Source organism: Galleria mellonella, unplaced genomic scaffold (genome assembly GCF_026898425.1).
Source record: "Galleria mellonella isolate WM207_F2 unplaced genomic scaffold, CSIRO_AGI_GalMel_v1 utg28, whole genome shotgun sequence".
Classification (NCBI taxonomy): Eukaryota; Metazoa; Arthropoda; class Insecta; order Lepidoptera; family Pyralidae; genus Galleria; species Galleria mellonella.
In genome coordinates, this window is record NW_026442064.1 from 2859284 (window position 1) to 2877533 (window position 18250).

General features: G+C 36.6%; 1 protein-coding gene across 4 annotated transcripts in view; it reads left to right on the forward strand.

The window, feature by feature from the left end:
- The first annotated feature begins 4616 nt into the window (after nt 1-4616).
- The window catches only part of LOC113516846 (uncharacterized), an 88242-nt gene continuing 74608 nt past the window's right edge, over nt 4617-18250 (forward strand). For all 4 annotated transcript variants that reach the window (XR_008252881.1, XR_008252883.1, XR_008252882.1 and 1 more), the window contains exon 1: nt 4617-4792. Coding sequence is in view for 1 of the 4 variants with exons in the window: in XM_052895384.1 (XP_052751344.1) it covers nt 4680-4792 (113 nt within the window). In the remaining 3 variants the exon portion in view is untranslated. The remainder of the gene's footprint in view (nt 4793-18250) is intronic.

Consider the following 18250-nt stretch of genomic DNA (forward strand, 5'->3'; position numbering starts at 1 on the left):
TTATCTACTCTGTTGATCGTATTTTAGTTCTCCTATTCCATCAGTATATTGAGAACTTATTATTATTGGAGAATTATTTGGAATAATTCTATAAAGAGTTTTGGCAAATTCCAAGCACGTTTTGTCATGCAATTTTCTACTAAACCCTTAATCCAATAATAACTTTAATTTATCTACAAGTGTTAATGAATTACACTCTCGTTTCAGCACAAACTTTTAGATAGTACTGAAAAACAATGCAAGTACAGAGGAAATTAGAATGTAAGCAAACGGATCATAACTTGTCCAGTTCTCATAATTTGTCTTATTTATACGGGTTATTGAGTTATAACTGTCTAATTATATAGGTAAGCATCTATGAAATCAAATCTCAATTAATGAGGTTTGAAAAGTGCCAGCAACAGAGGTCTTTCAATGTAAAAGTGTCGGGAACTACTTATAATTACCCATAGTAGAGATTTCTCACATATCCTGAGCCCACTTAATCAGGTTTCACTGTATTTAACCATAATAATAACCATCCAATTGGCAAAACCTTTGTTTTGCACATATACTCTAAAAACACGAATATTTTTGTGAATTTTAAAATGTTGTTAACTAAAAGCAAAGATTTATACTGTAAAATTGGCAACGTCCGTATCATCCGTAAAACTGTAAAACAGTTCAGATATACAATTTTATATTCTCAATCTATTGATATTTACATAGGTAAACAATCATTAATATTTGACCTTCTTACCACAAGTTCAACTTAGATAGGTGTTCAATACATGTTCAAATGTCCCACTATAAAAGCTTGTCTAACATCTGTTTATGTTTGAACAAAAGTAAGTCTATCTTATTAAAATTGAAATTGTATTAAAATAGTCTATAGAATCTATAGACATAAATTTAAAAGTAAATATTATTATACCGCCTAAACAATATTTAATCACTTATACAGAGTCTTGTTAAACTCTGTTTAAATAGACAGTGTTTTAATTTTTTTTTGTGGCATGATCGTGACATTTTAAATAATGTTGTCACAGTGAAGTGAACCAAAGTGCTAGATGAACAAACTATGAATAAAAATTTTGAATTTAATGGCCAAAATGTATAAACCAAAGAAAAATGTTAAGTAGTACCTATATTTTACTTTTATATGTACAACAGTATACATATACAAAAGGTATACATGTATGCCATATAACGGATTAAGAGCAATGGAAATCTACTTTTTGGATAATCATACAAAAATATTAATGAAATACTTGAGAATTGTCAGACAAAGCGGGCGTTACCAAAGTGAACCCTCTTAACACAGTGTATATGTATGTAACTATAAAAATATATTTTAGACCACAGGAATTAAATTTCGTCATTAAATGTACATTGTTGTTTTATTTATAGCCTATTTAAATGTGTCCTTTTTAAGGTTCTGCACCAATATGGTATAAAGAAATGAATGATATGGTATAGTGTATTGAATGATATGGTATAGTGGATTGAATGATATGGTATAGTGGATTGAATGATATGGTATAGTGGATTGAATGATATGGTATAGTGGATTGAATGATATGGTATAGTGGATTGAATGATATGGTATAGTGGATTGAATGATATGGTATAGTGGATTGAATGATATGGTATAGTGGATTGAATGATATGGTATAGTGGATTGAATGACATGGTATAGTGTATTGAATGATATGGTATAGTGTATTGAATGATATGGTATAGTGGATTGAATGACATGGTATAGTGTATTGAATGATATGGTATAGTGGATTGAATGATATGGTATAGTGTATTGAATGATATGGTATAGTGGATTGAATGATATGGTATAGTGGATTGAATGATATGGTATAGTGGATTGAATGATATGGTATAGTGTATTGAATGATATGGTATAGTGGATTGAATGACATGGTATAGTGTATTGAATGATATGGTATAGTGTATTGAATGATATGGTATAGTGGATTGAATGATATGGTATAGTGGATTGAATGATATGGTATAGTGTATTGAATGATATGGTATAGTGGATTGAATGACATGGTATAGTGTATTGAATGATATGGTATAGTGTATTGAATGATATGGTATAGTGTATTGAATGACATGGTATAGTGTATTGAATGACATGATATAGTGTATTGAATGATATGGTATAGTGTATTGAATGATATGGTATAGTGGATTGAATGACATGGTATAGTGTATTGAATGATATGGTATAGTGGATTGAATGATATGGTATAGTGTATTGAATGATATGGTATAGTGTATTGAATGACATGGTATAGTGGATTGAATGACATGGTATAGTGTATTGAATGATATGGTATAGTGTATTGAATGGTATGGTATAGTGTATTGGATGACATGGTATAGTGTATTGAATGATATGGTGTAGTGGAATGAATGCATCGACAGTAATTGTTTGCCACTGCAAGAAACCTTGACAAATATATTTTTTTTATAGATGACAATGGGATGGTAACCCCGTCTGCGCTAACGGTATACGGTGGCGCGGCATCAATGGATGATGATAGGTGTAAGGCCAGGTTAGCCCATCGTGATGAATACACCTGAATTTAGCACAATGATTTGCAGGAAGGATCACGTGGAGGTCGACCTGATAGGGTATATTGCTGGCAATGGAACTAGTAGTCTGAATTACTGATAATCCCTTACCTCACTACATCTATTCTAATGGCCTTATCACTTATAGAGAAACAGGTCATCTTTTTATATTAATTCTATGAAACCGAGTTAACTCTATGGCCGTAATTTTTTTTTCAGTATATTTCAATTTATTATACCCATCTGTCATTTAGTTTTTTTTTTAATAAATTTATTTATACATTTAGTGTATATAAATTTTCGAAAGCTTCCCATTTTTTTTAAACTTCTTTCGTTCTTAGCGTCAGTCTCCAGCATTGTCATATTCCACTCTTGTAATGAAGACCTACCCTGGATCTGATGGTAGAACACGAAATGTTTTAGTCAAGATAAAGGAATGTATACTCAAACGACCAGTGGTAAGAGGGAAAGGAATTGTTGGTAAATGGTCTATGGTATGGTAAAGCGAAACAAATTTCTCTTTTTGCTTGCCGTGTGGTCCCAGGAAAGAGTAGAGGCATATGGAGGGTGAGGAACGGGGAGCAGCGTCCCTCTGAAAACATCTCCAAAGCTTAACTGCGGTTGCTAATCTACTTGCCAAGTGTGGCAATTACTGGTAAAAACCATTCAAGGGGGAGGCTTATGTTCAGCATTGGACAGATAAAGGCTGATATGATGATAGTCCCATTGCTAGTAATATCAGGTCCTTACCATACCATATCAGGTCGACTTTCACGTGGTTTCTCCCGGAAACCATCATGGTTAATTCTTGTGGAATTCGTTACGATGTGATAACTGACCTGCGTTTTCATCCTCATCTATTATCTACCACTGGTGCCCCGCCGGTGTTTACCGGTAGCGCAGGCGAAGTTACCATTCCATTATCATCCATAAAAAAACGACCAGTGGTTCGTTTATGTCGATTATCCTTAATGAGTACAATGCTGGATTGAAACCAATAGATAATGTAAATTATTTTCCTATATTATTCTTAGTTATAGATATGACTTTAAATTTTATAACTTTCTTATGAGAAGTTTACTAACTTTAGGATTTAATAATTGTAATTCAGTTTTTACTTTTGAAAGGAATCCTTTCAAGCTAGGGGCATTGTTTGGACCATTAGTGTGGTTGTCAGGGTTTTTGTCATGGCAAATAATTGTTGAGGACTCTTTCAAGGAATCCTTATTTCTTTTTTTATACAACTTAGAATGGTAAACAAGCTGACGGCCCACCTGATGGAAAGTGGTAACCGTCGCCTATAGACATGAGCAGCACCATGAACATAACAGAGTATACTGTTTCGCTCATGATATCCCCATGCGTTGCCATTCTTGAGGACTCAGGTGTTATTCCTCTGTACCCAGTAAATTCACGCCATATCCCACCCTTCAAACCGAAACACAGCTATGCAAACACAACTGCTTCGCGGTTGAAACACGACTGTGACATGGTGCGACAGTGTCCGTCCAACTGTTATAACACTATATATGCACATAGGATACTTTTTATAGTAAACAGCAGCAAAGCCTAAATTTTAGTTAGAACTGACTTCGTGTTTCTGGACAGCGAGAAAGAGTTTATTCACGTGGATGGAGCTTGTAGAAAAATATACATTGCTAAATTTCAAACGTAATCACCGAGATTTACAGTTTTCAGTCTAAATTTTTTTATCTTATGTCTTTGATTGCAAGCGTATGAAATGTTATAGTGCACGTTAATCATAATATTATCTCTAAGGCGAGTAGTTACTAAATCGAGTCCATTATAGATGCGATCTGAAAGTTCCCACCGACTAACCTCTAACAAAATGGAGGTGCAAACCCATAAGGACAAAGAATAAGGACACAACCGATTTCCCTGCAACCGCAGCCTGCAATCGCATGTAACAGTAAGTATATTACATTGATGACATACATGACATTAGCAAAATATTCGCTACGTACAAAATTCGCCGCGAGCACGCATCACATTTTTCCGTATTATTTATAGAAAGACCGCGCTCGGTTGTGGGTGCGCGCACACGGCCAGGCGCGCGCGGCCCGTGAGCACCGGACTGGAGCCCTATGGAGCCCCCGGCCTTCCCCGGCGGTCTCCAGACCGTGAGGGCGGCCCCAGGCGGGGACGCCGCCCTCGTGCTCCCGTTGCCGGCAGGCACACCGCCCTTCCGCTACCAATGGTACGTTCTTTTTAATCTTTTTTCCTTAGCGCGTCATAACACGCGCGGTACAGCTGTCTGCTCGATTTTTTTTCTGTATAGTCTATAAATGTCCGTTATTGGTGCTATGCTTGGTCCTTGGTGTTCATACAGTGGTGTTCGGAATGGAATCTTGTGCATTAGTATTAGGTGGCGTATTCGGATGCGCTTGGGCCGTGTCGCGGCGGCGTCGACCGGCTTGCGTTGTTTATTTTTCAATAGTCGATATATAAATACAGCAGGAAGGCGTTGGGACATGCGCGGGACACCTGACACGGCATTTGTACTGTTATCATAATTTGTAACATGCCGAAACAAATAATTATGCTGCATTGACGCTTTTGTCGTACAGTCCTCACGTGTTGCGAAATATTGGTTATTAAAAATAAACGTAAACTATATATATATATATATATATATATATATATACACAAAATACGAGTCACTTTTGGACATTACATCGTAGGAAGTATAAGGAAGGTATTTCAAATGATTTTGTTGAGATTTTTCTTGGTTACGACAGTATAAAATACGTTTAAAAGTATCATCACGAGAATTCGTGTCTCATAATTATGAGCGGAGTTAGGTCAACATGATTTTTTATATTTAAACATGCTACAGACAGTATTGTTTTTGCTTGTATTTATAATGTGGACAGTGATGTCGCTTTCAGTTAAATATAACCATGTGCAAGTAAAATATTATTTCTCAAGCCCAATTGAAATACGACACAAACATCGACAAGCGTGACTCACGCATAGTATCAAAACGGTTTACATTTCAGTTTTTCTTTAATCTATTATATAATCTATCAAGTAGTTACATCCATTTGATTTTAATGGACATACAAAATCCCAACATTGATGCCGCAGTAGACACGAAACTAACCATTAGTTTATTTCTGTATCTTCACAGCTTTTTATAAAGAACTCCCCTAGTGTCTGCAATAATTCGTGGCAACGCATAATTGGTGGCACGAGTAAGATTAGAAAGATAAATATACGAAAGGGTCTTTCATTTGTTGGAAGTAAAAAACAAAAAAGAAAAGCAAAAACACAATCTGTAACAGAATACTGCTTGACAGCGTGGATTTAATTAAATAATATTATTGTGTGTTAATTCCAGGATTATGATCTATTTGTGTACCAAATTTTATTCAATTCCGTTCGGTCGTTCGAGCGTAACTGAAAAAATCTAAACATTTTTCGTTATGTCACATTTGTAGTACAGGACTAGTGACTTGCCGTAGCTTCGCATTAGTAAAAATAATTCTAAATACAAACCTTCCGTAAAAATACATCAAAATTACAGTGAAACCCAGAGAGACAAACAGACGCGATCAGAGATTTTGTTTTTTACTAATTAAAGATCAGTCGTAATGGAGAAAAACAAGTGGAAACCATTAGTTCCTGCAATAATATTCGTGATACTAAACAACTAGGTCCAATTCCCAAAGAGGGTAGACCTCAGGCAGACGCCGGTCGTAAAACTATAAGCCAAATCTTTTTATAAAAATATATATATATATATATATATATTACGCCGACCCCAAATAATAATTGGGAAAGGGTATGAAGATTATGAAACAATTAGGTCCAATAATCGTAGTTAAAAATTCAAATTTAAGATTGTGTTCCGATAAAACAAAAAAACCTATTTCAATTGTGGCATAACCAGTTCTATTAATATAAAAGTAAACTACTGCAGCGTTTTTTTATAAAATTTCTACGGGACTATTCTGTAAGTACCTATGTCCTTTCAGATAAAAAAATAATTCTCCAAATCGGTTAACAACTGACGGAGTAATGAGATAACAAACTCGCCAGAGTTTGCAACGATAGGCAGGATATTTGTTACTCTTTCACGCAAAAACTGCTGAACGGATTTGAATGAAATTTGGTACACGGATAGATTATATCCTAACTTAACACGTAAGGTACTTTATATACCAACGAATACAGGCAAAGCCTAAAGGCAAAGCTATATCCAGTGGAGATATAGCTAATAATAAATAATTGTAACTTATCAGTTAATATATTTATCAAGAAAATTCATAATAAATTACAGCTTCGATGTAATTTTTTAATTCTATTTATTATTATAAAAGACCGGCAGCACTCATGCAATGCCTCTGTGTTTTTTTAATGGATGATAATGGGGGGAAAGGGATTGTTAGTAATGGAGACTGAGAATCCCATTGCTAGCAATATACCCAACCAGGTCGACCTCCTCGCGGTTCTCCCTGGAAACTATCATGGTTAATTCCTGATGAATTCATCATGATGGGCTAACTGGCCTGTTTTCATTCTCATCTATCACCCTTCACTGGTGCTCCGCCAGCGTATCCCGTTAGCGCAGGCCGGGTCACCATACCATTTTCACCCTCAAAAAAAAAAATGGGTGATAATGGAATGATAATCCCGCCTGCGCTATCGGTATACACTGGCGGGGTATCAGTGAGTGATGACAGGTGACGATGAAGTCGGTCTGTTAGCCCATCGTGACGAATTCAACAAGAATTAGTCACAATGGTTTCTAGGGGGAACCACGAGGAGGTCGACCTGATAGAGTATATTGCCAGCAATTGGGCTGTCAAACCCCATTACTAACAATCCCTTACCCCCCTGCCTCTGGTGTTGTGTGTAATCATGGGCGACGGTAGTCACTTATTATCGGGTGAGCCGCATATTCGTTGGCCCTCTGTATTATAAAAAAAAATTATTTAACTGTATTATGCAACAGAACATCCAATAGTGTAAGATCTCGCGTCTAATAGAATCAGGTATCAATCTTACGTGGAGTGTGCAACGATATTGTATTGTATGTTTTAAATTTCACACATCATTTATTCGGAAGTTTTGATTATTTTTGGGACCATATTTATATAAAAACGCAAATAAGGAATTATCTATATATTCAAAAACTAAACATATATCCAAAAGAAATATTGGCTATTAAGTAAGACATATGATGAAACTGAAGATTTATTATTAGTAGTATCTTAGGTTATGACTGCCATTTTACAATAACTCATTCATTCCATACATACACTCACAAATTAGACAGTCAAGATTCACTTACAAAATATTATTTGGACAAATTAAATTATTATTGTATTAGTAAGTTTTATTATATATATATATATATTGTGTCATTATGTCGTATAGGGAAGAGCACTGCTTATCCTAAAGTACAGGATTTACCTATTTAGGAAGCAGAGTTTTATCTATATTTAAAATGTAACATTTATTTTGAAATAAATTATTATTATTATTATTATTATTCAAGAGATTTAGAATCATCAGCAGACATCAGAATATGTACTTTCTATGTTGCAACACAATTTACGATTTATCATATCACGTCAAATCAGCCGTCTACTGTCCACTGCTGAACACAGACCTCCCTCTTGGGAGTTTTCGCCAGTAGCTGCCACGCTTTGCAGGCGGATTGGCAACCGCAGTTAGGTATTGGAGATGTTTTAAGAGGGACGCTGCTGTCCATTTCTCGCCTTCACTTAGTCGCTTCTTACGATTTTTTTTTTTTTTTTTTTTACAACACAGGGGGCAAACGAGCATGCGGCTCACCTGATGGTAAGTGACTACCGCCGCCCATGGTCACCCACAACACCTACGGCATTGCAGGTGTGCTGCCGGCCTTTTAAAAAGGAATATGCTCTTTTCTTGAAGGTTATGTTGTCGTATCGGTTCGGAAATACTGCTGCTGGAAGTTGATTCCAAAGAGTGGTTGTGCGTGGAAGAAAGTGCCTTGAAAAACGCACGGTGGAGGACCGCCACTCGTCCAGATGGTTGGGATGAAATTTTAGTTTATGGCGATACCCACGGGAAAGGAAGGGGTAGCTTATTGTACGCCGGGACCACTCGGTATTTTTACTGACTTGCTGCATTATATTTCTTACGAAATAATTCGATTGCAGCTGACGATCCAGATAATAACGTATAACTGAGAGCCAGGTAATTAAGTCTCTGCTGTATTTTCAAGAAAAAATAAAAGCAAACTATTAAATAATCACGTACTTATTACCAATTAATATGTCGGGACCACACGGCTATACTGTACTGTATTAAATTGTATTGTTTGTAATTCTAAATTGCATAAAAAAAATATGATTTTCATATTTCAATAATATATGTATCTACCTAATACAAAATTTCAGCTATTTGTTTACATTATACTATATTTATGTTTTATTTATATATATACATATATACATTTATATATATACTTAGCTGTAATGATAATAAGACAAGCCAAGTATATTTACTACTGTGTCAAGCATTATTTAATATATTTTTGGATGAACATATATATATATAAAGAATTAATAAACATAAAATTAAATCATAAATAATTGTAATATGTCAATTAAGTGCAGATTATTTCTATAATATTTACTTAAGGAAGGATTATTTATTTATATAAAAACAATAAATTTTAATATGTATATTTCCAAAAAGTCAACATTTCAGTCAACAAAAGAGGCGTATGAAAACGGACAAAGCTAGAGAGGTTATGTCAAGACAGACTCAAGTAACGCCTAGTGATTTCTGCCTACACCAAACCGTAAAAGGTGTGACAATATATACCTATCATCCAAAGAGGGCATTCTTGCACCTCTGGCCCCTCAACTATATCTGTGCAAAAAATAAGGCCATGTAAACAAACACACTAATGCACTTTACATATGACGTCGGCCTGGTGTTGTGTGTGTGATGTATTATTATGCCAAGGTTCATCGAAATCCGTCCAGTGGATGTAGAGAGATAGCTAGATTTTTATACAGTTTTATTTAGTCTGAGAGGTAACAATATTTTTTACCTACCTACAATTTAAAGTGATGAAATAGGATTGATAGCTCCGCATGCTCTGTTAGTACACGTTGGCGACTTATCTTTCAATGGGTAGAAATGACATGGTAACCCCGCCTGTAATATAGGTATACTGGCGGGGTACCAGTGAGAGGTGACAGGTGAGGATGAAAAGACAGTTCAGTTAGCCCATTGTGACGAATTCAACGATAAATTAGTCACGATAGTTTCCAGGAGGAACCGCGTGGAGGTCGACCTGATAGAGTATATTGATAGCAATAGGGACTAACCTCCCCATTACTAACAATCTCTTCTCCCCGCTGGCGACTTATCTGTGAAGGATGATAGGTGAGGATGAAGTCAGCTCAGTCGAGCCATTATGACGAACTTTTGTTTTTGTAGGGGGGAAAAGGATTGTTAGTAACGGAGACTGAGAATCTTATTGCTAGCAATATACCCAACCAGGTCGACCTTCTCGCGGTTCCCCCTGGAAACTATCATGGTTAATTCCTGATGAATTCATCATGATGGGCTAACTGGCCTGCTTTCATTCTCATCTTGTCGCAGTGTCAATTCAATAATAATAATACATAATAAGGACGTGATCTTATCGGTCTGGAGAAAAAAAAAATTCGGATTATAAGTACCTATAGTCCGTTTTTTTTATACAACTTAGAGCGGCAAACAAGCTGTCAGCCCACGTGATAGAAAGTGGTAACCGTCGCCTATAGACATGAGCAGTACCATGGACGTAACAGAGTATACTGTTTCGCCCATGATACCCCCCATGCGTTACCATTCCTGAGGACTCAACGGTACGGTACGGTAGAAACACGAATGGGATAGAGGTTCCCAAGCAATCGACTTTTGTACAAAGTCTCTCTCTGGTTATATATATATATATTATATATATATATATATATATATATATATATATATATATATATATATATATATATATATATATATATATATATATATATATATATATATACTTTGCCGATTTCAAAAATTCTTTCACTATTAGAAAGCTACATTTACCCTGAGTAACATAGGCTATATTTATTGCTAGAAAAGATTAGGGATCCTTACTAAAACTTTAGTAACGTAACTCAAGTGTAAAAAAAATGCTACATATAAAATAACTTTCGTCGCGTGCGCTGCGGAAACTATTGGTGATAGAACAAAAGTATGTTGTACAATATTGAAGAAAATATCAATAAGTACAAAAACCTTCGCGATACTATATGTCCAACTATTATCGTTATTTCACAATAATCACTTTTTAAAATGTTATAAAAATGTCCACCCGTGCGAAGCCGGGACGAGCCGCTAGTTTTAAATTGAACTATAATCTTAATCATTTATAATTATTAATGTTAAATATTGTAAATAATTACACATGTACAAAAAAATATAATTACCTGTAGTGTATTGTAGTTAAATCATCTGTAAACGGGGGGAAAGGGATTGTTAGTAATGGAGACTGAGAATCCCACTGCTAGCAATATACCCAACCAGGTCGACCTCCTCGCGGTTCCCCCTGGAAACTATCATGGTAAATTCCTGATGAATGAATGAATGAATTCATCATAATGGGCTAACTGGCCTGTTTTCATTCTCATCTATTACCTTTCACTGGTGCTCCGCCAGCGTATTTCGTTAGCGCAGGCGGGGTTACCATACCATTTTGCACCCATAAAAAAAAATCTGTAAACTGCAGGTAACAATAAATAAATATAAAGTATTCTATATGTTAAGACAGGATATAATCTATCTGTGTACAAAATTTCGTTAATATCCGTTCAGTAATTTCTTTCTTTATTCTTTATTACACACACACAGTTACAGTTACAGTTTAGTACACAAAAGGTTATTGAAATGTAAAAACAAACATAATAGTGCACAAAGGCGAGCTTATCTCCAATAGATTTCTTCCAGCAAACCCAATATGGGAAGTTTTTGCGTCAAAAGTACAAACGTTATCGTTATATACTATTTCGTTTATAATATTAATAGGATATCATTTAGAACAAAATTTTGTGTCAGAAACAGTATTCTGTTATATTTATGTAAACATTTTGTTTGATTTTTCATTAAGTGCTATTAAAATAAACTATATTTAAAGTAAAGTGGGCAGGAGCGCCACAGTACCAACTCCTTCCGTTAGACTGCATTCAATGTCGGGCGGCTCGAATTATCGATAGTCAACGCCTTACTGTCCGACTTGACCCACTGAAACTGCGCAGAGATGTTGCATCTCTGTGCATCTTCTACCGAATTTATTATGGGGAGTGTTCTGAGGAATTGTTCGGATTGATACCTGCTGCTGATTTTCACCACCGTACAACCCGCCACAAACTAAAGTTTCATCCCAATCATCTGGACGAGTGGCGGTCTTCCACCATGTGTTTTTCAAGGCATTTTCTTCCACGCACAACCATTCTTTGGAATCAGCAGCAGTATTTCCGAACCGATGCGACAACATAACCTTTAAGAAAAGAGTATATTCCTTTTTAAAAGGCCGGCAGCACACCTGCAATGCCGCTGGTGTTGTGGGTGATCATGGGCGGCGGTAGTCACTTACCATCAGGTGAGCCGCATGCTCGTTTGCCCCCTGTGTTGTAAAAAAAAACTTCATATAAAAAGTCTCTTCTTTTTTATGGATGGTAATGGAATGGTAACCCCGCCTGGGCTAACGGTATACGCTGTCGGAGCATCATACTGTTTCCATTGATGTTCAATATAAATTTCCCTGTCTGAAAATACACCTGGAATTCAGCACGATGGTTTCCAGGGGAGACCACGTGGAGGTCGACCTGACAGAGTGTATTGTTAGCAATGAGACTTGTAGTCTGCATTACTAACAATCCCTTTCCCCCCGGCTCTTCATATTTACTCCACTGGTTCATTCCGGTGGGGCACTAATGAGGAATTATAGGCGAGTATGAACTCACCTCTTTTAAGGAGAGAAGGGATTAGAACTAGCGGCCGCATTAATTGTAATATACTCGTATATACATATAGTTTTTTTTTTTTGATGGGTGAAAATGGTATGGTAACCCCGCCTGCGCTAACGGGATACGCTGGCGGAGCACCAGTGAAGGGTGATAGATGAGAATGAAAACAGGCCAGTTAGCCCATCATGATGAATTCATCAGGAATTAACCATGATAGTTTACAGGGAGAACCGCGAGAAGGTCGACCTGGTTGGGTATATTGCTAGCAATAGGATTCTCAGTCTCCATTACTGACAATCCCTTTCCCCCCTATGTATTAGGAATATACACTGGCAGGTCAACTCCATACGATTCTATCTCACTGGTGCCCCGGATGCCTCGCTAGCGTATACCATCAGCGCAGCGAGATTGTTAGTAATGAGGCATAATTGACCCATTACTAGCAATACACCCTGTCAGGTCGACCTCCACGCTGTTCCGTCTGGAAACCATTGTAATTAATCGTAGTAGAATTCGTCATGATGGGCTAACTGGCCTATTTTCATCGTCACCTTACTGGTGCCCCACCAGCATATACCGATAGCGCAGGCGGGGTACCATTCCATTATCACCCATTAAAACAACCATTAGCGCACTCGGGGTTATCATTTCATTATTATCCATTAAAATACTCCAGATCCAGTGGTTTATCACGACGAGTTCACCTGATTTATTTACCTTTATTAGCAATACCTTACAATGTCATCCGTTGCTTGTAATCTTCTCCCTCAATTTTAAAATCAGAACACAGGATTGGTTATGTTTAAATCCACTAGATGGTGTTAGTTAAAGTTATTATTTGAAAAACAATTGAGAATTAAGTCGATTTCAACTATCATGCAGACGAAGTCGCCGGACCAGCTGGTCGAATATAAAACGGCTAACTTTAGACTGTGTAGTAGACGTTTACCATTTACTAACCAAAAATAAATATGATATCAGGACGGTTACGACACGTTATTGACTATAGCGCCATCTGTTGTTTTTGTTTTCAACGACATATGTTGATACTGAATTTAATTAACAGCGCCACCTGTCGTTACTGTCATTTATTGTGCAGTTCAGATCAATATTTTGACAGTTCGTGTAACGGAGTAGGTGGTATTTTTAGATGCTGTTAGGTATTTGTTATCTAATCCCACTAACGTAATGGGATCTAACTGACTCATTGCTAGCCATACACCCTATCAGGCCGACCTCCACGCGGTTTCCCTTGGAAACCATCGTGGTCATTTCTAGTGGATACCGTTACGATGGGCTAACTGACCTGCCTTTTTATTCTCATCTATCATTCCTTACGAGTGTCCTGCTAGCGTATCCCGATAACGCAGGCGGGGTAACCATTCTATTATCGCCCATTAAAAAAAATCCCACTAACGACAACTATATACTGGTTATTTTTCGTGGCTTTGCTCGCATTGATCAGTATCTGTACACTGTGTGTTATGTTCGTATATAACTTACTCGTGTACAAAATTTCATTGAAAACTGTTGAGCACTTTTATCATGAGTCGAGTATTAAAAATCCAAACACATTTACAAACTATTACATTTATAATACAAGATGTAACTCGCGGCTTCTCCCGTATGAATCAGTATATAAAGTTTATAATCTATTTGTGTGCCAAATTTCATTCAAATCCGTTCAGCCGTTAAAGCATTTAGTCGTAGGATTAGAAATCTAAACAACGTCATACCATAATCAAACATCTTACAACAAACTACTAACTTAATGGTCGAGGGATAGGCAACAACGAATAAAACATCAGCCAGTCTAACTACGGTTGCCAACCCGCCTGCCAAGCGTGGCAACTACTGGCATAACCTATCTTATGGGGGGAGGACAACAGTGTACAGTTAATGACTGATAATATAGTAATATGATAATAATAGTGCCGTGTGGTTCCGGCATAGAATGGGCCAACCCTTCCTTTCTCGTGGGTGTCGTAATGGGCGACTAAGGTAACTTACAGAATCGACAACAACGACTCGATGTCGACCTGATATATTTAAAGCAATATACTCTGTGGTTGGGGGGAAAGGGATTGTTAGTAATGAAGACTGAGAATCCCACTGCTAGTCCACTAGGTCGACCTCCTCGCAACTATCATGGTTAATTCCTGATGTATTCATCATGATGAGCTAACTGGCCTGTTTTCATTCTCATCTATCACCCTTCACTGGTACTCCGCCAGCGTATCCCGTTAGCGCAGGCGGGGTTACCATACCATTTTCACCCATCAAAAAAATATATACTCTGTTAGGTCAAGTTATCGACCTAGTATATTGCTAGCAATGGAACTGGTTGTCCGCATTACTAGAACCCTCCCCCCCTCGCCCCTCCCATAGGTACTATAACGTACTAGTAAACGTAAAGTTTGTAATGATATTCGAATGTTTGTTAATCAGATCACGCTAAAATGAATGGAAATGAATGAAATTTGTTTGGAACATGACCTACATTAACAGCTATCTAGTTTATTTTTGTCCTTGTACACGCGAGCAAAAGAATGGGATACTGGCTAGTTTGTGTTAATTTTTTTTTATTCAACTTAGATATATTTATTTATTTATTAAAAAAAACCAACAGCGCTTTATAAATAATATTAACAAACATTTTATAACAGAGTAGTATGGCCAATAACAGGTTTTTGTAAATTAAATTCCGTAGATTATGTAGTTGACAATTGTTAAAGGAAAAGGAGAAAAAATAAACAAATTTGTATGGAGATACTCTATCTTTATAATCTGAAGTTTAATACATTACTTTCACATAAAAAGAAAGAATTTTCCAAGTCGGTTTATAACTGACAGAGTTATGAAGTAAAAAACATAAAAAAAATTGAATTTATTTTTATGTTATTCGATTCGGTTGTCCGAATGGAACATGGATTTATATACCTCGGTTATAGATGAGGTTGATCATAGAGCACTTATCTTGAATGAATGAATGAGTATACTTTATTTGCATTATACAATATAGGAAATAAACAAGGGAATTTACAAACACAACGATACAATTGTATAAGTACAGTAAGGCTCTTGTTTTAACATCCATTGTTATGTACTGTTTCCTATGTATCATAAAATAAATAAATGAATTGAATACCTCGTTTTCGAAGTCGATTATAAATTAACGGAATTTGTACTGCGGGCATAATATACTATAACTAATAGATAATCAATTTGGTATGTGTAATGTGTCCAGAGTTATTTGCAATATATAACCTACTTTATTCGATCCAGTACCAGTATAGACAAATGTTATTTCGGACAACCTCCAATATGTAGGGCGACGACCTGACTGTTACTTACTAAGAAAGTGCACGCGATTTATTTGCCTTCTAAATAATTCGAATAAATCATTGAGTTTACTATTTAAAGGGGCTTTCAAAAAAGCCTTGCCTCACCTTCTAAATTGATTATATTTTTTTTTCCACTTAATAGTGTTTACTGGACTATTTCTTCTTTTATGGATGATAATGGAAAGGTAACCCTGCTCTGTTAACGGTATACGCTAGCGGGGCACCAGTGTGGGATGATAGGTGAGGATGAATAGGTAGGTCAGTTAGCCTATCGTGATGACTACACCTGGAATTCAGCACGATAGTTTCCAGCGGGGACCACGTGGAGGTAGTACTGACTGGATACCTTAAGGTTGTCTTGAAAAGATTGCTCCCAGCAATAAGACCGCCTTACTGTACTTATACAATTGTATCGTTGTGTTTGTAAATTGTCTTGTTTATTTCCTATATTGTATAATTCAAATAATGTATACTCATTCATTGATTCCTAGTACTAAATTCAAATCCTTATTAATATTATAAAAGTGAAAGTGAGTTTGTTTGTTTGTTACTTTATAGCGCTTTAACGGGTTAAATAATCGTTATGTAATTTGCTATTTATGTAATATATGGGATTTTCTATCCCATATATTATATACAGGCAATACTTTTTAACATGTTCAGTAAACCTATTCTGATTACGTGAACAAAGACACGGGAAAAAGCTGATATTTTTATATATATTTTTTTATACAACTTAATATGGCGAACAAGCTGATGCAGTACAATATGAGCAGTACCATAGACATAATAGAGTATACTGTTTCGCCGATGATACCCCATATGCGTTGCCATTTCTGAGGACTCAGGTATTATTCCTCTGTACACTGTAAATTCACGCCATATCCCACCCTTCAAACCGAAACATAGCCATGTACACAACTGCTTTACGATTGAAACACGAATGGGACAGATATATTTTTTTTTTTAATGGATGATAATGAAACGGTAGCCCGGCTGCGCTATCGGTATATTTGGCGGGGCACCAGTGAGGGATGATAGGTGGGGATGAAGCAGGTCAGTTAGCCTACTGTGACGTATTTGTTAGTTCATTGGTGTTTTTTATCGCTTTAAAAGTCACTTTTATGAGGAACAATTTATACCTAACATTAAAATGTAAAATTACCGATTCTTTAATTGTCGAATAACTTAAATTTAACGAAGAAAATATGGATTGCTGAAAAAAAAATGCATACATTATGAATAACAAATGAACAACTAAAAATATACATCCATGCTGCATGAAAATACATTCTATAAAGTAACTGCTAAAAATTTTGTTTACATACATCACTACTATACTATGGTATAAAAGAAAGTTGATTCCCATCTGTCTATCCCTATGTATGCTTAGATCTTTAAAACTACGCAACGGATTTTGACGCGGTTTTTTTAATAGATAGAGTGATTCAAGAGGAAGTTTTATATGTATAATACATGCATAATATAGTAGAGGTTTCTAATTTACGTCGTAATGTAATGGGGGGCCGGCGGCGATATTTAGTATCAGCATTGTACCCGTGCGAAGCCGGGGCGGGTCGCTAGTATAGGCAAGCCTATCTTCTATTTTTTTAATGAATAAAAAGGTAATGGTAACCCATCAGTTAGCCCATCATGATGAATTCATCAGGAATTAACCATGATAGTTTACAGGGAGAACCGCGAGAAGGTCGACCTGATATATGACATGACCTGGTATATTGCTAGACTATATTATTGTTGGGTCAATATTAATTTGTTTACATTTCCATTCAGTTCTATTGAAACGTCCTATACATAGTGCATCACTCAGTTCTTCAATCAGCGGGTGCCCTAATTTTCTCCCTTGTCAAGTGCGAGCTCCCATCGTAAACAGCCCGCGGCGCTAGTGTCGCGCACTACGAAAATACCCGTGCGCTCGCGCAGTCCGCGCTACGCCCTCGCGTACTCTATTCGAAACGAAATGCTCTCCCGCCATGGGCAGCAACTGTTGTAAGGGTGACGCAGCCAGACCCGTCAGATCCGGATCTTCGATCTACAGCAGGTATTTGTGGCTGCCTATCCTGATGCTGCAGGAGTATCGCGGGGTACCGTGGGTGCTGCGCCCGCCGTCCCCATGGCCGTACGTAGTGGCAGTGGAAACAGTGTAGCGATGCTTGTTATCATCACAATAGATTAGTTATGTAATTGTGCCACCCAATGTAATTAGTACTCGATGTGAACCCGGCCCGTAATACAGTGCAGCTGTGAACGAAAATATATTGTTATTTTAAATTTTATGCCGATACT